Below are 20,391 nucleotides of genomic sequence, written 5' to 3'. Positions count from 1 at the left end.
TGAATAGATTGTAGAATAGCCAAAGAAGATGTAGAATTGTTATAAAACCTTTAAAATCTCTAAACAATCACAAGTAGGGCAGTTCATCACAGTTCATCCATTGCAACTGGATTGATGAAAGGTCACTTACACCTGTAGGCTACATTGTATTTGGGAAAAGCAAAAGGTATCAGCATAATGTTATTTATTTATTTATTTTTATGTATTTATAAACAAAAACATCTCTGTCAGTTCCATGCCGTTTTCAACAGCTATCAAAAACAAAGGTCATTTTTGGATGGATGGATTTTTTGTGAATGTTTCTTCTTCTACATAAGATTTTAGTCATCTTTAGTTCATGTAATACTTTTATTGTCAATGCACAAATTAAGTAACAGTAGTCTGAAACGCTATTGTTAATGCACAAATTAAGTAACAGTAGCCTAGTCTGAAACGGCGTTGTTTTACATCTAACCAGTGGTGCAAATAACTGACATGTCCAAATGGGCCTTGATGAAATGCGCCGCTAGACTGTTCATACACATTTTAACGGGCCAACGCTGAAGAGCTTTTGTCCGCTATTGTTAGTGCAAATATAGGCTGATTCATGTTCCCTTGCATTGTTTAACTGAGGTCCATGGCTAGTCTGGCTTTCATCAGACCAAGCTCAATCTTTTAAGAAATCAAAAATAAATAGCGGGCAGATCAGGCTGGGTTCACCCAGCCTAGTCCATAGGCACCCTGATATTGTTTAATTTTCCCATTGAGATATACACGCCTGGCTATTCTAAATGCAAAAATGCATCAGGGAGTTATGACAAAACGGTAACTAACAAACTAGATCCTAATAGAAAGTTGTTAGCTTCCCTAAGCTACAGGTAGGGATTATAGGGCCTATTGACAACATAAATTGTCAATAGGCTATGCTGGCGCATAATAAATAAAATCTCCTTTGAAACCAATGGCTTACGCCTTACAGTATCAAGCGGACTTAAACTGTCATATCGCGGGCTAAAAGTTGTAATAACATTCACGCAGCTCCATGAGTCAATGAAAGCGCCAAATGAAGTAGCCACTTCTAAATGGGACCTACTACACAGTAGCTTAAGGTGTTTTGCTAAAACAGCCATAATGAAATGAAGGTGTCATTGTTTGATACTTCACACACACGCAGCTTTTTAATTTCACAGACTACAACTACCAAGCTGTAATCAAAGCACATCGATTCCCCTCTCACACCCTGCACGCACTTAAAAACAAAAATAAACAGGCGCCTCTCAGTCTCACGCATGTATAGGCAAAACTGCATCAGACCGGGTGTAACGTTGGTAAATCTTCCATTGCACAGAATGATTTTGTAGCACGCGCAATAAAATGACAGTCGAAGATACAAACAGTGCTGCTATACATTTGTTTGGTATAACCGCATTTATAGTTTTCTACAAATGCAATAAATCAAATGCCTCCATCACTAACCAACGCTTAACGGTAACATTACCTAGGTCCTTATTGATATTACAAGATTAACGCATTCCTGCAGTAAAACCAAGCATGTCCGATAAACATCCTCAGATTTATTTCGCTTCAAGAAGAAATGGGAATTACACTTCATGTGAACATCGCCCTATCCTTATTAGATGTTCGCTGCGTGTAAATTACAGTCCTTGTATGAAGCGCCCATTGTTTTTCCAACCCCTTTAACTTCCAACAAAATTACGCCTCACTGCAACGATGCGCCATCTAGTGGACAAACGACTACTTCTAGGCCAATACTGAAAATGCAGCCATGATGATGATGATGAATATTTATTTTGGCTTTCTTTTAATCCTACTGATTTTCATTTTTACCGGGGAGGGGGAATCACAAATGAGTGATTATGAGCCAGGTTTATGTGGGCCCTGAGACCAACATACCATAAAAAAGATTCACAGAGAACTGTGTCTGCCCCTACCCTCCTTTCGGGGTCCAGTCCAGCTGGGGCTGCAGATGAAAACGAAAAAATGACGGTTCCATGCTATCCATATGGGGGGTACATGCTCACCAAGTTTTGTGTACCCCGGGTCTTTCAGTGTCCCGGAATCCTTGTTGGTGTACGCCACTAAATGTACACATAAATTATTTTATTGTAAGGCCCCCATGAACGAAAGTACACAAAACTTGGCATGCATTCAGAGGGTGTCATAATGATCCTACACTTTTAATTTTGTGCAGTTTTGACCTTGTCAGCCAGAGATATTGAGATGAAAACACCTAATTTTATGCTTTTTAATTTTTAACTAGGTGGCGCTATACATGAAATAAGTGGTAATGGGATGGGTTGACATGCCCCCTTAAGACCAACATACAAAAAAGGTGGACCTCCTAGGCCCTACGGTTCTCGAGATATTCACAGAAAACTGTCTCCGCCACCTACAGGCCAGTTGGTGTATAGTAACATAAATTAATTTATTGTGTGGCCCCCATGAACGGAATTCCACAAAACTTGGCGTGCATACAGAGGGTGTCATAATGATCCTACACTTCCAATTTTGTGCAGTTTTGACTATGTTAGGTCACAGATACCTTCAATTACACCACCTCATTTTTACTTTTTTGTGTTTAACTAGGTGGCGCTATACATGAAATGAGTGGTTATGGAATGCGTTGACATGGCCCCTTGAGATCAACATACAAAAAATAATGGTCCTCCTAAACCTTACGGTTCTCGAGATATTCACAGAAAACTGTGTCTGCCCTACCCTCCTTTTTCGGGGTGCAGTCCAGCTGGGGGCTACAGATCAAAACGAAAAACGATGGTTCCATGCTATCCATATGGGGTTACATGCCCACCAAGTTTTGTCTACCCCGGTCTTTCAGTGTCCCGGGAATCATTGACGGAAATTTGGACATGCGAAAAAGAAAAAAAAAAAAAAAAAAAAAAAAAAAAAAAAAAAAAAAAAAAATCTGACTAAACCTATATGACCGCCGCTTCGCTGCGCGGCGGTCATAATAAGGCTATAGGCACGAGGCCAGGGACAGAGTGTCTTACGTATATCCTTTCCCAACGCTACAATCACAGGTACCATATTGCTTTTATACTGTTCTACTAACAGCTAATCAAGTTGGAAGACATCAAATTGTTATATCTATCGTTTATTTTTACTTTTGTTACTTCCTTAAAAATTATTTCAATCGCCAATCTCCAATTTTTTTCCAATTGTTCCAATCTCGCGTCTCCTGTTGCCAAGCAACACAACACTTCACTCAAAATCCAGGTTCAGCGAGAGAGGCTTGTGCAGGATAATTTGTATTGCCTACTCGCTTGTCTATACGTCATATGCTAAATTAGACATTTACCCTACTCAATTTAGTCCATTTCTCACTGAAATAACTGTCAAATGTGATACCATGAAATTGCTGCTCTCTAGGTTTGAATAAATGGAACGTTCATGTTGGACAATTCGATGCAAAATGCAGAGTGCTTACTTGAGGCTTACAGGCCCAGTGGGGATGCCCTGAGATACTGCCATGCATGGCATGTGTCTTGTCCAATCAGAAATGAATGAATAGTTCAACCGGACCTAACTGTTGTATACTGCTAATTATTGAAAGAATGCAGAAACATAAAAATGCCCTACAAGGAATTTATGGATTTATGCCACACACAAATAGCACATGCTCAGAGGCACACATGGGCAATCACCCGTGAATACACGTCCCACATGCACAATCACACACAGAGGCATGGACAGTCACACATCGAGGCACACACACACACACACACACACACACACACAGAGAGAGAGAAATACACATACACACAGAAATACATACACACACACACACACACAGAGAGAGAGAGAGAGAGAGAGAAATACACATACACACAGAAATACATACACACACACACGCATAGTGACACACACAAATTTTGTTGAAGCCACAAATGCACTCACATACAAAATCAAGAAGTGCACAGATATTCACATATGTGTGTCCTCACCCAAGCACCCAAACAAACAGACAGAAACACCCAACACAGACACACACACACACACACACACACACACACACACTATCTAGCTAGGCGAGGTGTCACAGCTTGTGCTCCTCTGCCACAGACACAGGCGAGCGCTTAAAGCAGGACATGCTGTCTTTGTTGGAGCGCTGAGGCTGAGGCGAGCCTGTCCCGAGTGACCTTGCCCTAAGGAGGAATGGGGAGAGGGAGAGAGGGAGGGAGGGAGGGAGAGAGAGAGAAAGGGAGAGGGAAAGGGAGGTAGAGAGAGATGGAGGGAGGGAGGGGTTGTTCACAGATGGCAGGAGATATGAGGGGTGATGGTGGTGGTGATGGTTGGGGGTGGGGGTGGGGGTGGAGGAACACAAACACATTAACCTCTGCTCTGCCTGAGAAACATTCAGCACCACACACTCCACATACATGTGGACAGAAAGAGAGGGTGAGAGAGAGAGGGAGAGAGAGAGGAGAGAGAGGAGAGAGAGTTAGTAAAAAAAAAACAAGGAAGATGAAGGTGTGTGTGACAAGGATCAAGGAACAGAAGCAGCAGAAGTGACAGAGAAACAGAGGTTGACTTCAATGGCTTGAAAGAAAAGAAAATGTATGGACAATGAGGAGACAAAAACAAACACTCTCCTGAAGAAGTGTGCATGTGTGTAAGTGTGCATATGTCTGAGGGATAGTGTGAGTGTGTGTGTGTGTTGTACTCACCAGCACGGATTGGCTCGACCAAACATCAGATGTGCATATCTTATATCTCAAAGCGAGAGGCTGTTCTTTTAGAAACAATAGCACATTGACTCGCAGCACCATCTGAAGTGTCAGGAAATTAAATTCAGAGCTCTGGTCAGGCATCATTACTGACGCTCCACAGGCTTCAGATCAGACGCCCCACACCCACCCACCTCCTCTCTGCCTGCCCAGTACTATACCCAGATCAGTCAAGCAGGCTCACACCTGGCAAGTGCTCAATACACACAGATACACACAAACACATCCACACGCGAACACGCTCACACACACAAACACACACACACACACACACACACACACACACACACACACACACACACACACACACACACACAGAGTATTGCACAATTGACCAGCCACTAGAGTTACGTATTTTATGCGTGTGTGTTTCATGATGTTCATGACGTGTGTGTGTCTGTGTATGTCAGAACATATTTGTGTTTCTCCTGTGCATGTTCATGTGTGCAATCGCACAAAGGCATGTGTGCTTGTCCATGTGTGGGTTCATCTGCATCTGTCTCAGTGTATCTCATTTGAATATATCTTCCGAGTGTACTGTATCTTCTCTCTCTCTCTCTCTCTCTCTCTCTCTCCCTCAATTCAGTCTCCTTCTCTATATCTCTCTCCCTCTCACTCTGTGTGTGTGTGTGTGTGTGTGTGTGTGTGTGTGTGTGTGTGTGTGTGTGTGTGTCTGGCAATGCTAGATGGAGGGGGGTTGAGCATGCCAGGAACAGTCCGGGAATTTGAGGCGGTGTTTCAAAGAGTCCCAGGATAGTTTACAGGCTTCAAAGGAGAGTGAAAAAGAGAGAGACCAGAAAGAGAGAGAGAGAGAGAGAAAACGAACGACTGTACATCCCCCCTCCCCCTCTTTTCTCCTCTTCACTTTCAAAACGAGGGAGGAGAACGAAAATCTTACCTAAATCTGTCTATTTTTACCACTGTAAGCTTTGTTCACATTCCTTCTCGCTATCTTCACCCTGTCTGTCTGTCTGTCTGTCAGTCTCTATGTGGTACACTTCTGTTTGGAGTGGATAGCGGCAGTATAAAGGTGCTTCGGGACCAACGTTTACACAAAGCTATTTGGTGGCAAATGTCTCCTGTGCAAGGTCCAAATGGTCTCTGAATTGAACAGAATGGAACTGAATGGGGCTTGTTTTATTGAATTGTATTTGTGTGTATGAGTGGGTACTGGCAGTGGGCAAAGGCAGTGGTGAGGGCTGGTCTACCAGCATATGAAAGCTGGCACTGGTGCAGGCAGTCTGTGCCAACTCCACACAGCACTGGAGCAAACAGGCTAGAGCAGAGGAGTGGAGAAAGAGAAGAAGAGAATAGATGGCATGAGGGAGAGAGAGAGAGATGAAGACAAACAGAAAGAAAAACAGGATGGAGGGATAGTGAAAAAGGGAGAAATGGGAAGGGAGAGAAAGAAAGAGAAAGAGAGAGAGCCTGATGTGTCTGGCACTAAGGAAGTAGGTCAGGCGTCACATTCATTAACATCCTCACGCCAAACAACATGCCCCTCTCCCACCCCCCTCTCTATACCACACACACACACATACACACACACACACACACACACACACTAAAGCATACAATATACACAAGTAAATACACACAAGTAAAACATACAATTGCATAGCACTCTTACATACACATGGTAGCACACACATATGTTCACACACAAAAATATGTACTGTCAGTGGCAAATTCAAACACACACACACACACACGTCACGTGAACACACAAAAACACAAACATACAGCACATGCATCAAACATTCACAATCATTCCCATATGTATTCATCATTACGGGCAGATACACACACACGCACGCACGCACACACACACACACACACACACACACAAACACACACACACACACACACACACACACACACACACACACACACACAAACACACACACACACACACACACACACACACACACACACAATGGCAGGTGGAGAACATCAGTAGACTAGAGGAAACATCTTCATCCATTAAACGATGCTCTGGACATTATTCTCTCTTCTCCCAGCTCTGCTGCATTACATGGTGGAAAGAGAGAGAGAGAGAGAGAGAGAGAGAGAGAGAGAGAGAGAGAGAGGTAAGGAATGGTGGGATATAAAGCAGTGCAGTACAGATAAAACAGCCTCTCCCCAATCAAACCGCTTCCATTCTGTTAACACACTGACAGCTGGATCGATTCCAGCACGCTGTACCCCCTCCTGTGTGTCGGTTGTGGAGCCTAAGCCACACTCTCTCTAACTCTCTCTCTCTCTCTCGCGCTCTCTATCACTCTGTTTTTCCTCTCCCTCTTTTCTGTTAAGTGCCCCACTTTTCCTCCATACTCTTTCTCTATCTCTCCATTTTCTCCACACCCCTCTCTCTTTGCTCCTGGCTTGTACCAAGGTCACACAGAGTTGCATGACAAAGCTACTTCACTTTACCCACCAAACACACACATTCTCTTTCCCGACACACACAGAGAAACACTACAGTAGAGTACTCTCTCTCTTTTCTTTCCTCTTCCTCATTTCCTCTCTCCTTCTCTTTTTCTTCTTCCACTCTCTCCACCTCTGTGCTGCTGTGGCAGTTTCCCAGGGCAGTTACACTTCAGGGGCTGGTCTTTGTATTTGTGTGTGTGTGTTTGCATTTGTGTGTGTGTTTGTGTGTGTGTGTGTGTGGCAGTTTTTCTGCATGTGTGTGCCTGCATTTGCACATCTCACTCATCTCGTACTATCCATGTAAACTATCCAAAGCTTCTATCCAAAACTATCCAAAAAGCTTCTTTGTTAGAACCCTGACATATTTACATACAAAATCTCCCCTAACAGTTTCCATTGTCTATCAATCTGCAGCTACATGGAACCTTTTAATGTCCTTAAGTAAATAAATAAATAAATAATAATAATAATAATAATAATAATAATAATAATAATAATAATCTTTATTTATATAGCACTTTTCAAAACAAAGTTACAAAGTGCTGTACAATATCAACATAAATGAAAATGCAAATAAGACATAATAATATAACAATCAAATAATATATACTAATTAAATTAGAACTTAACATAAATTTGAAAAAGGAAAATAAACTTACACTGAAATAAAACTTACTGAAATAAAACTTGACACTGAAATAAACTTAGGATACTAAAATAAAACTTGACACTGAAATAAAACTTACTGAAATAAAACTTGACACTGAAATAAAACTTACTGAAATAAAACTTAACACTGAAATAAAACTTAATAAACTTAACACAAAATTAAGTATATTACTTAAACAAAACTAAGGAAGGCTTGCTTGTAAATATGAGTTTTAAGGAGGGATTTAAAAGAGCATACTGACTTGGCTGACCTGATTTCATCAGGCAGGTCATTCCAGAGCCTAGGTGCCCTGACACTAAATGCTCTCTCCCCTTTAGTTTTGAGATTGACCTTAGGAATAGTTAGGAAACCACTACCAGATGATCTTAAAGTATGCGACAGGTGTATAAGGTACTAGGAGATCAGATATGTAGTTGGGAGACAGGCCATGTAGAGCTTTAAAAGTAATCAGAAGAATCTTAAAATCAATTCTAAAGCTTACTGGGAGCCAGTGCAGTGAGGCTAAAACAGGAGTAATGTGATTACAGTACTTTGTCTTAGTAAGAAGCCGGGCAGCTGAATTCTGAACAGTTTGAAGTCTCTTTATAGATTTTTGGTTCAGACAAGAAAAAAGACTATTGCAGTAATCCAGGCGTGAAGAAATAAATGCATGTATAATGGTCTCAGTGTTTTTAAAAGTTAAGATGGAACTAATCTTGGAAATATTTCTGAGGTGATAGAAACAAGACTGTATGAGCTTTGTAATGTGACGTTCAAAGCTTAAATTACTGTCAAACCAGACACCAAGATTCTTGAAAGGGATCTAAGGATGGTATAATTTGTTTCACTATGTGCTGGGATCCAATGATGAGGACTTCTGTTTTGTCAGAATTCAACTAAATAAATAAATAAATAAATAAATAAATAAATAAATAAATTAGGAGGGTTATTAAGACTGAGTGGGTTTCCTAGTAGCTGTTAAAAAGCCCAGTTGAGACCACTGGGTCATAGAGCTGCCCTTTGCGTTGTCTTTTAGCAGCAGGGCTTGGCTAAAGAGCATCACAGTTGAGAAAGACCCTCCACCCAAGGTCAAGTGAGAGGGTCTGAGTCCACTCTACAATTTTTATGGACCCCCATGTCAAATGGGTGGTAAGAAAGCCGATAATGCAGGGGCAACAAAAACAAATCAAAAAGGGTGAGTATGGATTTGAATTAGAGAGATGTCGGGGCCCTAAAGGCCAACAGTGGAAATTAAATGAAGATTAACAGCCAAACACATGGTTAAGCTTTAGCTGATCTGTCAAAAGGTCGATGTGATGGTTTCACACCACAGGGGGCGTTTAGTGTACTGTTATGAATATGACTGTGTAATATGATGGACTAAAACAGTGTGACTGTCCAATATAATCAGAAAGAAAGAAAAAAAACTGAAAAATAAACGTTTCAAAGGATTTGAATATTCACTTGGTTCTCTGCATTAAACTCTTATCTCTTCCTTGTTCTTCTTTTGTACACACGTGGCGAGCGGGGTTTTTTTGTGAGACGACAGAAGCTGCAGGATTGCTTTGATAAGCCACTCTGTGGTAATCTGCTAAATGCACATTTGAATGCGCGCTGAATGGGGAAGCCGGCTGTCGTTTTATGGGATTCACAGAGAACGGCTGGAAGAAAGGACGACAGAAAGGCCACTTCATTTAGAACACAGCGGCAGCACGCGTGCCTTTTTTGAGAATGAGTGAGCGATTCAAGGTTGCTGGTGGGCTACCGTGAAAAGGCACTGATGCATGCGGTAAGGCACAGTGTCTAAACGCTGGCTAGAGACGCAGCGAGAGCGGGAGAGAGGAAGCCGCCTTATCAGCTGCACACAATCACTCTCGGCTGTTTACATTGACCCGTCATCCAGATCAGCGCAAAAAGGCCTACAAGTCTTCCAGGACCCCGCAAGGTGGCCTGAAAGCTATTCTGTCTTCAAGCAGGAACATGTTTCCCTAATCTCAGTGAGCCATAGGCTGTAGGCTACGTCTATTTTGAAATGATTACAATGTTACGATCAAGGAGCTTAACATCCTCTTAGCACAATTACTTTGGGCTAAATGCATGCTTTAGGAAGTACTACTCCAGTGATTTTACATTTTTCTTGCTAACAGAAGGGCCACATTGCCGTTGGGGACAGGAGGGGTTGAAGTTTTGGTGGGGCGCAACACCTTGTTTGGTTTGGACAGTCGTATAAGGAAGGGTGGTCGGTTGGCTGTCCGGATTTGATACAGTCATAGGCGATGAAATTGAGCATGCCCGGAGCCTCCCAGATAAGGACTAATATCGGCATTGCTTGAGCCGCCCAGGCTGCGTGCGAGCAATCTGCCTAGGCAAGGATTTAGAGGTCAGAAGAGCACCCTGTGACGATTAAAAAAAAGTCAGTGTCGAAGAGTGCCTGTGTGCCATCTAGCGGTGGGTGTAAAAAAAAACAAATGTATTTAGGGAAAATGTGATGACCTATATGAGTCTACTGTTAACTTTTTCAAAAACATATTTCGGTGACCTTGAAGTAAGCAAGAATTTGGCTCACCTTGCCTTCTTGTCTCACTTTGTTTAAATTAGTAAAGTCTGATTATTAAGTATTCAAAAATGATTGATGGATTTCTGTGTTTTTTGGAGGTGCCAGCTGTAGAATGTTTGATTCAGTTGATATTTCAGGCCTTCATATCTGGCTAATTATAGAAGTGAGCACTGTGTTGCAGCCAAATGCAGACTGAGCCTAATACATGTATGCAATCAAACACATTGGCAAGCTACACACGCTCTCTCTCTCTCTCACACACACACACACGCACTGCTCTTTTCTTTGGCTCATTCCAGTCCCCGTATGGCCAGGAGAGAGGATCAATAGCCATTACGCACACTGGTGCCGACAAGCCATTCATTCCCACCCCCTAGCACAGCACCGGCGATACTCCCCACGGGATGTCTTGTCTCTGCACTGCTGGGTCCAACCAGGGGTGATTACCAACAGACACACGCCGAAATGCCTGTTTGTGCCTCGGATTACTTGTATTGTCCCCCTGCGCCTGCCGCGCGTTAGCCTAGCCTAATGAAAAGCAGCTGATTATGCTGGCCTTGCTTGCTCGCTGCCTGCCTCCATGCCTGTGTGAGGCTGAAGGCTTGTTTCGTTTAAGGTCTGTCTGGAGCCCTGGTGTGGACGACGCCTGCATTCACAAGCAGTTTATCGACTGCTTGGGCCTCTGTCTCTCTCTCTCTCTCTCTCTCCATGTGTGTGTGTGTGTATGTGTATGTGATTGTGTGTGTGTGATTGTGTTAGTGGTGGGATGGAGGTTGGCTTGAGGAAGGAAGCTGTCAAGGTGGCCGTTTGCCTATAAAGGTCAGGCATTGCTTGGGGAGAAAAATCCCCAGGGTCTGCATGAACTGAGCTTCAAGACATTTGTGTGGCTGCAACAACACATCAAAACTGTACTGAGATGGTCGCTGTCCAGTGTGTATGCTTCAAGGATAGGGAGTATACTAAGCTCCAGCACATGATATACTACAACCCAAATACTATTATACTGGTATGCCACATTGAGTATGCTCCTATTAGGCCATGAAAGTCCCCACCAGTGTGTTTTGAGGAAGGAGTTCCGTTGCTGGGTGGCAGTGTGTTTGGGAATCCTATCAGATTCCACCCATAGGCGGACCAGTGACTCCAGAGGTGGAGATGGGAATGCACGAGTGTTCAGGAAAAGTGGTGGTGGTGGCGTTGGGAGGGAGGGGCGTGTAGCGGTGGTGGCGGAAGGGTCAGCATTCCTGCTGTGGGAATGGGAATGCGTTCCACACTAGGAGGAGAGGGAGGGAAGAAGGAGAGGGGGGGGGCAGCATAATGGTGGTGCTATTGGATGGGGTTGGACAAGGGTCTTCTCCGAAGTCCAACACAAACAATCGGCACTGTCCCTGGGAAAAAGAGCTCTGGCTCCAGAGTTATTTACAGTTATTTACGACCCCGTGAGCCAAGCAGGAAGGAGGCCATGTTTGATCTCGCGAAAGGCTTGGCGCTGGCCTGGCGCAGTTCCGTTGACGCTGACTTAAGAGGACAGGGTTAATTTCTCTCTCTAATGGAGTGCTCTCTGTGGCACAGTCGTCTGAAGGGGAAGCGAGAGCTGATTAGACCAGGGAGTTTGTGGGTGAAACCTCTGAAACCAAAAAAACAAAACAAAATACACAACATAAGGGGGTGATGGGGGCGACTCCTGAACGCTTGTGTGTTATCTGATTACGCCACAGAAGAGCAACCAAATTTGGTAATGGAATGCGAATGAAAGAAATGGTTCAACTCTAACCCTTATTTCTCTCTCTCCTTCTCTCCCTCTCCCTCTCTCCCTCTCTCCCTCTCTCTCTCTCTCTCTGTTCTCTCTGTCAGGACCCAGGCGCTGGGATGGTTCCTCGGCTCCAGGACCCATCGTCTGTTTCCACGGCCCGGTCAGAGTAGCTACAACAACATGCTGCTGAAGTCCCAGCTGATACGCAAGCAGCTGGTCAGTGGCCCAGAGCCAATTCCCCTTCTTCAGGCTTCCCTAGCCACCTCCAAAGGCCACGTACCATTGCTCAGAGTGTAGCTGCAGTCGTTAGGGTGGGGATCAAACTGGAAATAGCAAAACAGCAGCAGCAAAGTGCAATGCAACACTCAGACCTTAACATTTCTATATATCTAAGTAAATTCAGTTTTATTCATGTGGTACCATAACAAAGAATAGGCCTACGTCTCAAAGTGCTTTACAGGCTTCAGGTTGAACATGAACCTAAAACCTGGGACCTAGATCCTACTGCTTTAACCGTTACTACTGCTGTTCAGTGTGATCCCCATGATATAAGCCACCCGATTTCAATATATGATATCAGATTGTTGAACTTATGCTAAACTATCATAATATAATATTAAACAAGGAGTGGTCTATAAGATCTCTAAGCAGTGGACTTCAGGACCAAGTGTATTACTGTGTGGACAATTCTACTTGTTGCAAAAAGATTTAGAGAAAAATAGGTCCTTAAGCTTGTTATCCGATAGGAAAAAATCCTCAACGGTTCTTCATTGGGCCTTATGGGTTCCCACGAGTACTAGCTGGAGAACCGTCAAAGGTTCTATATCCTACATTGTTGTTTGAGACCCAGCCAGCCTTGGTTGTGCTATTGCCAAAATAGTATTGATGATAGATTTGTCTGCAGAATGCTGTCAGAAGTTGTTATATTTGTGTGTTCACATAGGCTTACACATATAGATTATACATCGATGTTTATGCGTATAGCCTATAAATAGACATGTTCATACTGTATCTAGATGTTTATGCATGTAACCTACATACTGTATGTTCATGGTAAGAGTGTTCTTGTGTGTACGCATCGGTGTGTGGATGGGTGCATAGGAGCTGTGTGTGTGTGTGTGTGTGTGTATGTGTGTGTCCGTGTGTGTTTGAGAGAGTGTGTGTTTGGTAGGTATTTGTGGCATCTCTCTGATGATTTGGCACAGTCTCAGTGAAGCTTCTCTCTCTCTCTCTCTTTCTATTTCTCCTGCAGGAGAAGCAAAGACAGATGGAGCAAATGAATGGAGGCCCCATGTCAGACTGCCAGCAGGTGATGCCATTCCAAGGTTCGTTCAAACAACAAAATCAAACTGTATTCAACGCATGTGGCTGGCTGATTGTAGCTGGCTTTTAATACTATGTATCTACTTTTTCTCATATAATATTAAACATTTGCAAAAGCTAAGACTTCACTGACTTCAATCAGCCATATGTAATGTCATGGCACTTGTTATATGTGATTCAAAAGCATAGTTATTCTCTGATCTAATTAAAGTCAGATGATGGCACTGTTTAATCATGCTGGATGAAAGTAATCTTCCATTCAACATATTTTATGTTTGAAACTATGAAAAATTCATTTTAATGTGGATAATATTTAAGTTTCTTTTCCCTCTCTCCCTCTTTTCTGCAGGTGGAGGACGACCTCTACCAGGTGATTGTGGCTATCCAATGGGAGGCCCCCAGCCCAACCCCTCGATGCTGACCCATGCCTCCAGTCGGATGGGTCTCCCCCCCGGCTCTCTCAACCAGGTGGGCCCATATGGAGGCCAGGTCATGGGCCCCACTGGCTCTAAACAGCAGGCCCTCTACCACCAAGCCCAAGAGTTTGGCATTCCTATGCGGCCAGCCCAGGGCATGATGGGAATGGGGGGTCCTCCAAGGCAGGTGGTGTCAGCAGCAGCGGTGGCGGCAGCAGCGTCTCACATGGGTCACGGCGGCGTGCGGATGTCTGGGCCAGGGATGGCGGGAGGCGGCATGCCCACACAGCACCTGCGGCAGGCCCTGAGTCACGGCGGCGGCGGCGCTCTTCCCCCTCGGATGCTCTTAACCCCTCAGCAGCAGCAGCAGCAGCAGCAGCAGCAGCAGCAGGCCCAAGCCCAAGCCCAGGCCCAGGCGCAAGCCCAGGCTCAGGCCCAAGCTCAGGCCCAGGCCCAGGCTCACGCACAGTCCCAACTCTGGCAGCACCAACAGTCGCACATGGACCCCTCGGGCCACCAGCACGGCTTCTCCGGCTGCGGGGGGCCCTCCCAGTTCCCTCCCCAGCAGCAGCAGCACGCCCTGCGGACTGGCATGCCGGCCAACTTTGGCCCCCGGGGGCCACCTCCCCAGAACCAGATGACCCTGGCGGTCCGGCACGTGCAGAGGTTCCCGTCGGGGGCCAGCATGGGACCGGGGCAGCCAATGCCCTCCAGGCCCCAGCATAGCCTGCGGCTTCGCGGGCCACTGTCCGCCATGGCCGTGATGAAGCCGGGTGGCCCCTCCATGATGCACCACCCGGCCCACGGCCTAGCACCTCCCAGCTACCCGTCCTCGGCAGCGGCCGGCAAACACCCTGCCTCGGTGCAGGGGTACGGACCCGGGCACAACCCAGGACACAAACTGCCCCCGTACGACCTGCCCCGCAGCACCAGAGCAACGGGGGCATGTCGGGGCCGCCCAGAGGACCAGGCGGTGGGGTGGGTGGTGGCGCGGCCGGCGAGGTGGACTTCATAGACACGCTGGTGGGCTCCAACGACGACTGGCTCAACAACCTCACAATGATCGACGAGTACCTGGAACAGAACTCATAGGTGTCTCAGAGGTTGTGGACTCCTTGACTGCTTCACTTGAGAACTGCCATCAGGAGGAGATGGCCCCAAACAAGGCCCCGTCACTCAAACTGCATTACCCCAGAAGTCATGGGTCTAATAGTCTCTGAGAGGGTCTGTAAAGCAGGTCCACTAACCCAGGCACTCGGGTGTGTTAGCTGTTGTGAGTGACTGGTTTGATGGTGCACTGCCAAGCCCCCCCCCAGTCCCTCACACACTCCAGCTCATATGCCTGGTCTTGTGCATGTGCCAGTGGCAGGCACCGTTTTAGTCACACGTAGGTATGTGACACAGGTCACACAGTCCTCCTCACCACGTACTGTATTTCATCCATGAGCTGTTAACAGCCACACTATGGCTACCCACTACCAATATTTATACTAATAACGACATTTTAAGTCTCAAAAGCCTGTTGGGAATTGAGTGAATACTGTGTGAATGATTTGGTTTGTTGTTGACACTGCAACAAATGCATTCAGTCAGCATACCTGATCACCTCATTGGCAGATTTTAATTGGTGATACCAAATCACTCGCTTGGTTACAGCTTTGTGTAAACTGGGGTATCCATAGTTACTAATTGGCCAATAGGGGCACAGCGATTTTGCTTGCCACTGTTGCCGTGGCAATGTTCATTTACATTTCCAATTGAAAACAACATATGGGTATTCATAAAGGGGCTTGCATTGTATATAGTGAAATATTTTGTAAAATAGTTTTTTCATAAGTGTAACATACAAAAGAAGTAAACATATTTATACTCCTTTTCTGCAAATAAGTTCCTCCAATTTCCTTTGTAAATAATTACTAAAATGGGATAAATAAAACAAATAAAAACATGATCTGGTATGAAAGAAAAAAAAATAAACCAGAAAATTATAGCAAGAAAAGAAATTGGTATTACATTAGGAGAATCTAATTGTAATTTGATTTTTAAAATATGCAAAACTAGCTAGTTTTCCCCAGTAATACTGTGTATTACAAATGAAATATTTGTTATGTTTTTGACATAACTCAGCTCCTGGTACTTGAGTTTGGCCCAGGGTGTTCTTTTTTTTTTCTGTCTTTTTTGTGAGAAAGAGTCAGAGCACACTTCTCTTTTTTACCACCATTGTTGTGAAACTATACAGCACCCTCTCTCTCTCTCTCTCTCTCTCTCTCTCTCTCTCTCTCTCTCTCTCTGTCTCTCTCTCTCTCTGTCTCTTTCTCTTTACCTTTCTCTCTTTTTTTCTTTCTCTCCTGCTCACTCTCATTCTCTCAAGTCCCCACACTCCATTCCTGTACTCACTAGAATTCTCCCTTTATGGTTCCGGCCATTTATAAGACAATGCATCAGACACCAGTGTGTCTGTCTCCTGTTTGGCAACAGGCACGGAAAATCCGGGGAGTTATGGGATCTCTGTGTCCACTGTAGTGCCCGGGGGGGGAGTAGGGGGTGGAGGGGCAGCAGTGGGCTTTTCATCCGGAGGGAGAAGACAGGCGCTACCTGTGTCCACACTGAAGAGCATATTATTGTTGTGTTTTATCCTCCTGTGTCTTCACACCCTCGCTGGAATCCATACCAGTGAAGTGAGCCCAGCTTGGCCTCACTTGACGTGTGGTTAACAAAGGTGCCGGTTTTGCATACATTTCCCAGGATTCACTGTGCCAGTTCAAGGTTTATCCATGTCTATGAGTTTTTGTAGCTGAGGAGAAGAAATTAAAGCCATTATAATTTGTGAATATCTGTGATTATGATTTTTTTGTCTTGATATTTTTAGAGTAAAAAATAAACTATGTAAATGGGAAACAATTTGTCTGTCTCCTCTTTAGCCACACGTTGCATTTTAACCACACTTTGTCCTGCATAAAGATTCAAGACAACACTCGTCTTTACATTACTGATGGTAATGTATGCAGAAGACATCTCAGTCTTCTGAGCACAAGTCTCACTCCCTCCTTTGTCCATTCTAAAGCCTCAAGGATAGCCCACCCTCTACTGGTCATATGTGGTATTGCATTTCTCTTACATTTTCATGCACCAAACCTCATGTGGATATTTTATGGTTCTGACACCTGGAGCTAAGACTACTCTAATCTCTCTCTCTCATACCATGGGTCAGATAAGGTCTCCCCAGCTAAACAGACCCTGAGCCTGGAGTAGTCTGAACACAGACACAAATCATCTAAGTCTGCACCGTTAGGCAGGACATGCTGCAAACTAACTCTGAAAAATAAACACACATGTTCAGAGGTAGATATACATATAGGTTCATATCAGAACGAAGAGAGCTCGTACATAGTGTAAAGGAACACTAACCTCAATGACAACACTGTGCATTTGGAAAAACCCCCTCATCAATCTACATACAATATGCCACAATTACACAATTTTTATTTAAGTTGAAGTACAGAAGTACTTGCTTTAAATATACTTAAGTATTCAAGAGTACAAGTATTTCTCCTTTAATAATGTATTGTAATGTAATGTTTATTTGGTCATTATAGTAATAGGGTATACATCATTTGGTCACTCATAGGACTTACATCCAACAAAAACATTTTAACCTATTTGCATAACCTTGCAACTGTTCAAATGGATGCAATAATATAATTTAAATCATTATCTTCTACAATCATTTTCTGTTCACAAATCTAAAAACAGTTTAACTGCCAAATACAAAACCAGATAACTCAATTTTGAGTAGATTATTTATCGTTTAATGATGTACACTAAAGATCTAGCTATGTGGTGAATGTCAGGTGATTGTCTAATTTCATTCCAATTTCACAATGATCGTGGAGGATAACCTGGTTAACACTAGACCACTTTTCAAGTCTCAAACAGGTTTGTGTAGTGCTCCCAGGATGTAATGATGAAGAATCTATTGCCAACAGGTTCATGCAGTTCTCCCAGGCTACAGTACATGGAGGATGTTCTGATGAAGAATCTATTGTCACCATCATTACCACAGCCAATTCAGCCAAGTATAAATTGGACTATTGGGAAAAACTTCAAGATGGTCAATCACATTATTGCATTCAAAGACTCAAATGTGATTAAAAGTAACAAATACTTCATGCTCATATTTCAAATGTAGTGGAGTCAAAAGTACAATATTTGTCTTTCAAATGTAATGGAGTAAAAGTCACAAGTTTAAAAAAATATTAATACTCAAGTAAAGTGTAGATACTCAAAAATCCTAGGTACAGTAATCAAGTAAATGTACTTAGTTAGTCCACCCCTGACTTTGTTAATTCTACATAAGTATTCAGCCCCTTCAGCCTAAAAGCTTGCACCTCTTTATTTTGGATGATTCTCCCTGTCTTTTTGGCAGAATCATTCAGAGTCAACCTGGTTGGATGGGGAGCAATGGCAAACCTGTTCAGCTGTGGGGATGAATGAGTTGACACCAATGTTGCTGGGCAGCCACATAACCGGTTCCAGGTGATCTGATTGGATGATCATGATCATTTGCCTCCTCTGTTTAAAGGTCTCCAGAAAGAAAATGTTGCCCACTATGAATGGGAATGTGCTAGAACAACAGTACTCTGGAAGAGTGCCATGCCCAATATTGTTCAAAAAGTTGACTTGTATTTCATTAGCTTAGGGTTCTCCTATCTCCACAAAGGATCTCTGCAGTGACTGTTTGGCTCTTTTGTTAGTTGTCTGACCAAGGCCCTTCGTCTTTGATTGCTCAGTTTGTCTGGGCTTTGAGGAAAATTGGCTGTGGTTTTAAATCTCATCTATATGACAATGATGGCAGTTTCCATAATCATGGGCATTTTTAAATGCTGCAGAAATGTTCTTTCCCCAGATCGGTGTCTTGACACAACTGTCTCACAGGCCTTTAGACACTATTCTCTACTTTTCACAGAGATGAAAAACATACGCCATCTATTGGGAGACCTTGTATTCTGGTGTATGTCTTTCCTAAGAATGTTCAGTGAATTTCATTGTGTGCATTGTATTCTCATAATTTCTGGGTTACAATACAGTTGCAAAGGCACACACGTGGTTTGGTAGTTCACAAAATAGTTTCGTTGACACACAGAATAAGACCAGTGACAATTTTGCTGTATGATTTTGAGTTGAGTTGAGCTGTATGGTTTTGAATTCATCCTCTGCAGACATGGTTTTTGATTTTCAGATCAGAGTTAATCATAATCCCACATTTAAGTGGGAATGTAAATTTAACAGTACAGCATTTAAGCAATTTTATAGTCTCTGGAAATGGATAGAAATGCTTAACTCTAATCAGCTGTACAGTCAGTGAGCCATGTTACTCTTTACATTAAGCCTCTACGTTTCTTTAACTCAGAATAACAGAATTATTTTAGGAAAGCAGAACTTGCATATTTGTCAGGAGAGAGAGAGAGAGGGAGGGATAGAGAGAGAGAGAGAGACTCTCACACTCTATTTGTGTGAGAAACAGATTTTAAGTCATGCAGGCCTAATAGTGTGCACAGTTTCAGTTCCTCATCCACACTGATATGAGATGAGTTCACACCTTTTTGAGAGTGAGCCTTTGGCTCCACATGAAAACAAGCTTAAAATAGTATACAGGAAGTTAAGAGACACCACTCGAGTGTCAGTTTACCATAATGATTTGTTGTTCTCCTCCTGAAGGGGTCCTTCCTTAGCCTGGAAAAATCCAAACTCATTCACTTAGAGTCTGGTGACTCTCGATTGAGAAACGTTTGCAACACTTGCATCGCAATGGGCACTAACTTTGAAATCACTGGTCCAGCCTTACCAATTTCATTGATCAGAGATTCCTAACGTTACTTCCTATACTTCGCCTAAACTTTACAAACTGACAATAAACAGCATCAATAGTCAGGAAACAATGTATGGTGGGTCTACCTTTGCTGTAAGTAAATGTATGCATTTTTCCAATTGCATTTTTTGACATTTGCAGGTGTTGCTGCTTCCGTATCACAATAATTTTCGGTTTCGTCTTCCCCTCATCACTGGCCTGGCCTGACATTTTTCTGTCTGAGGGAAACGGTTATGAACTATGGTGTTCCAGACTAGATCTCCCTGAAAGAAGATCTATGTGGGCAGGCAAGGTTAGTCCTTCCTATCCTCATCCAAAAAAAGGAAATTTATTATTATTGACAAATGTTGAGTAGTTGAGTTTGTAAGTTCATGGGCACAGAACAATGAACTAGAACTTGTTGAACTGAACATTAATTAGCCTATAGGCATAAGGAATTCAAGATGAAGTTTTGCTGAAGTGTCACATTTTTTTCACAGTGATGTCATATGAAGACATTTATAAACATATCCTTTTAATCTCCTCTCTGGCTTAAACATGATATTTTTTTTAAAAAAACTATCCCTGATTCAACAACACTAGTCCAAGTTAAATGTTGAAACAAAGTAAGCCTAGGGATTATTCAGGAATGCAACATCTATATGTGCTAAAA

The 20,391-nt window shown here is 43.4% G+C and overlaps 1 protein-coding gene across 1 annotated transcript in view; it reads left to right on the top strand.

Moving 5' to 3' along the window:
* The window catches only part of LOC125289657 (mastermind-like domain-containing protein 1), an 86,593-nt gene extending 73,139 nt beyond the window's left edge, over positions 1-13,454 (top strand). The window contains 2 exon segments of the mRNA XM_048236614.1: positions 12,233-12,347; positions 13,384-13,454. Coding sequence (XP_048092571.1) covers positions 12,233-12,301 — 69 coding nt within the window. The 3' untranslated portion in view covers positions 12,302-12,347; positions 13,384-13,454.
* Positions 13,455-20,391: the final 6,937 nt, after the last annotated feature.

This window comes from Alosa alosa, chromosome 24 (assembly GCF_017589495.1).
Source record: "Alosa alosa isolate M-15738 ecotype Scorff River chromosome 24, AALO_Geno_1.1, whole genome shotgun sequence".
Classification (NCBI taxonomy): domain Eukaryota; kingdom Metazoa; phylum Chordata; class Actinopteri; order Clupeiformes; family Clupeidae; genus Alosa; species Alosa alosa.
Note: the sequence above shows the minus strand (reverse complement) of the source record. Positions and strands in the feature narration are given on the sequence as shown.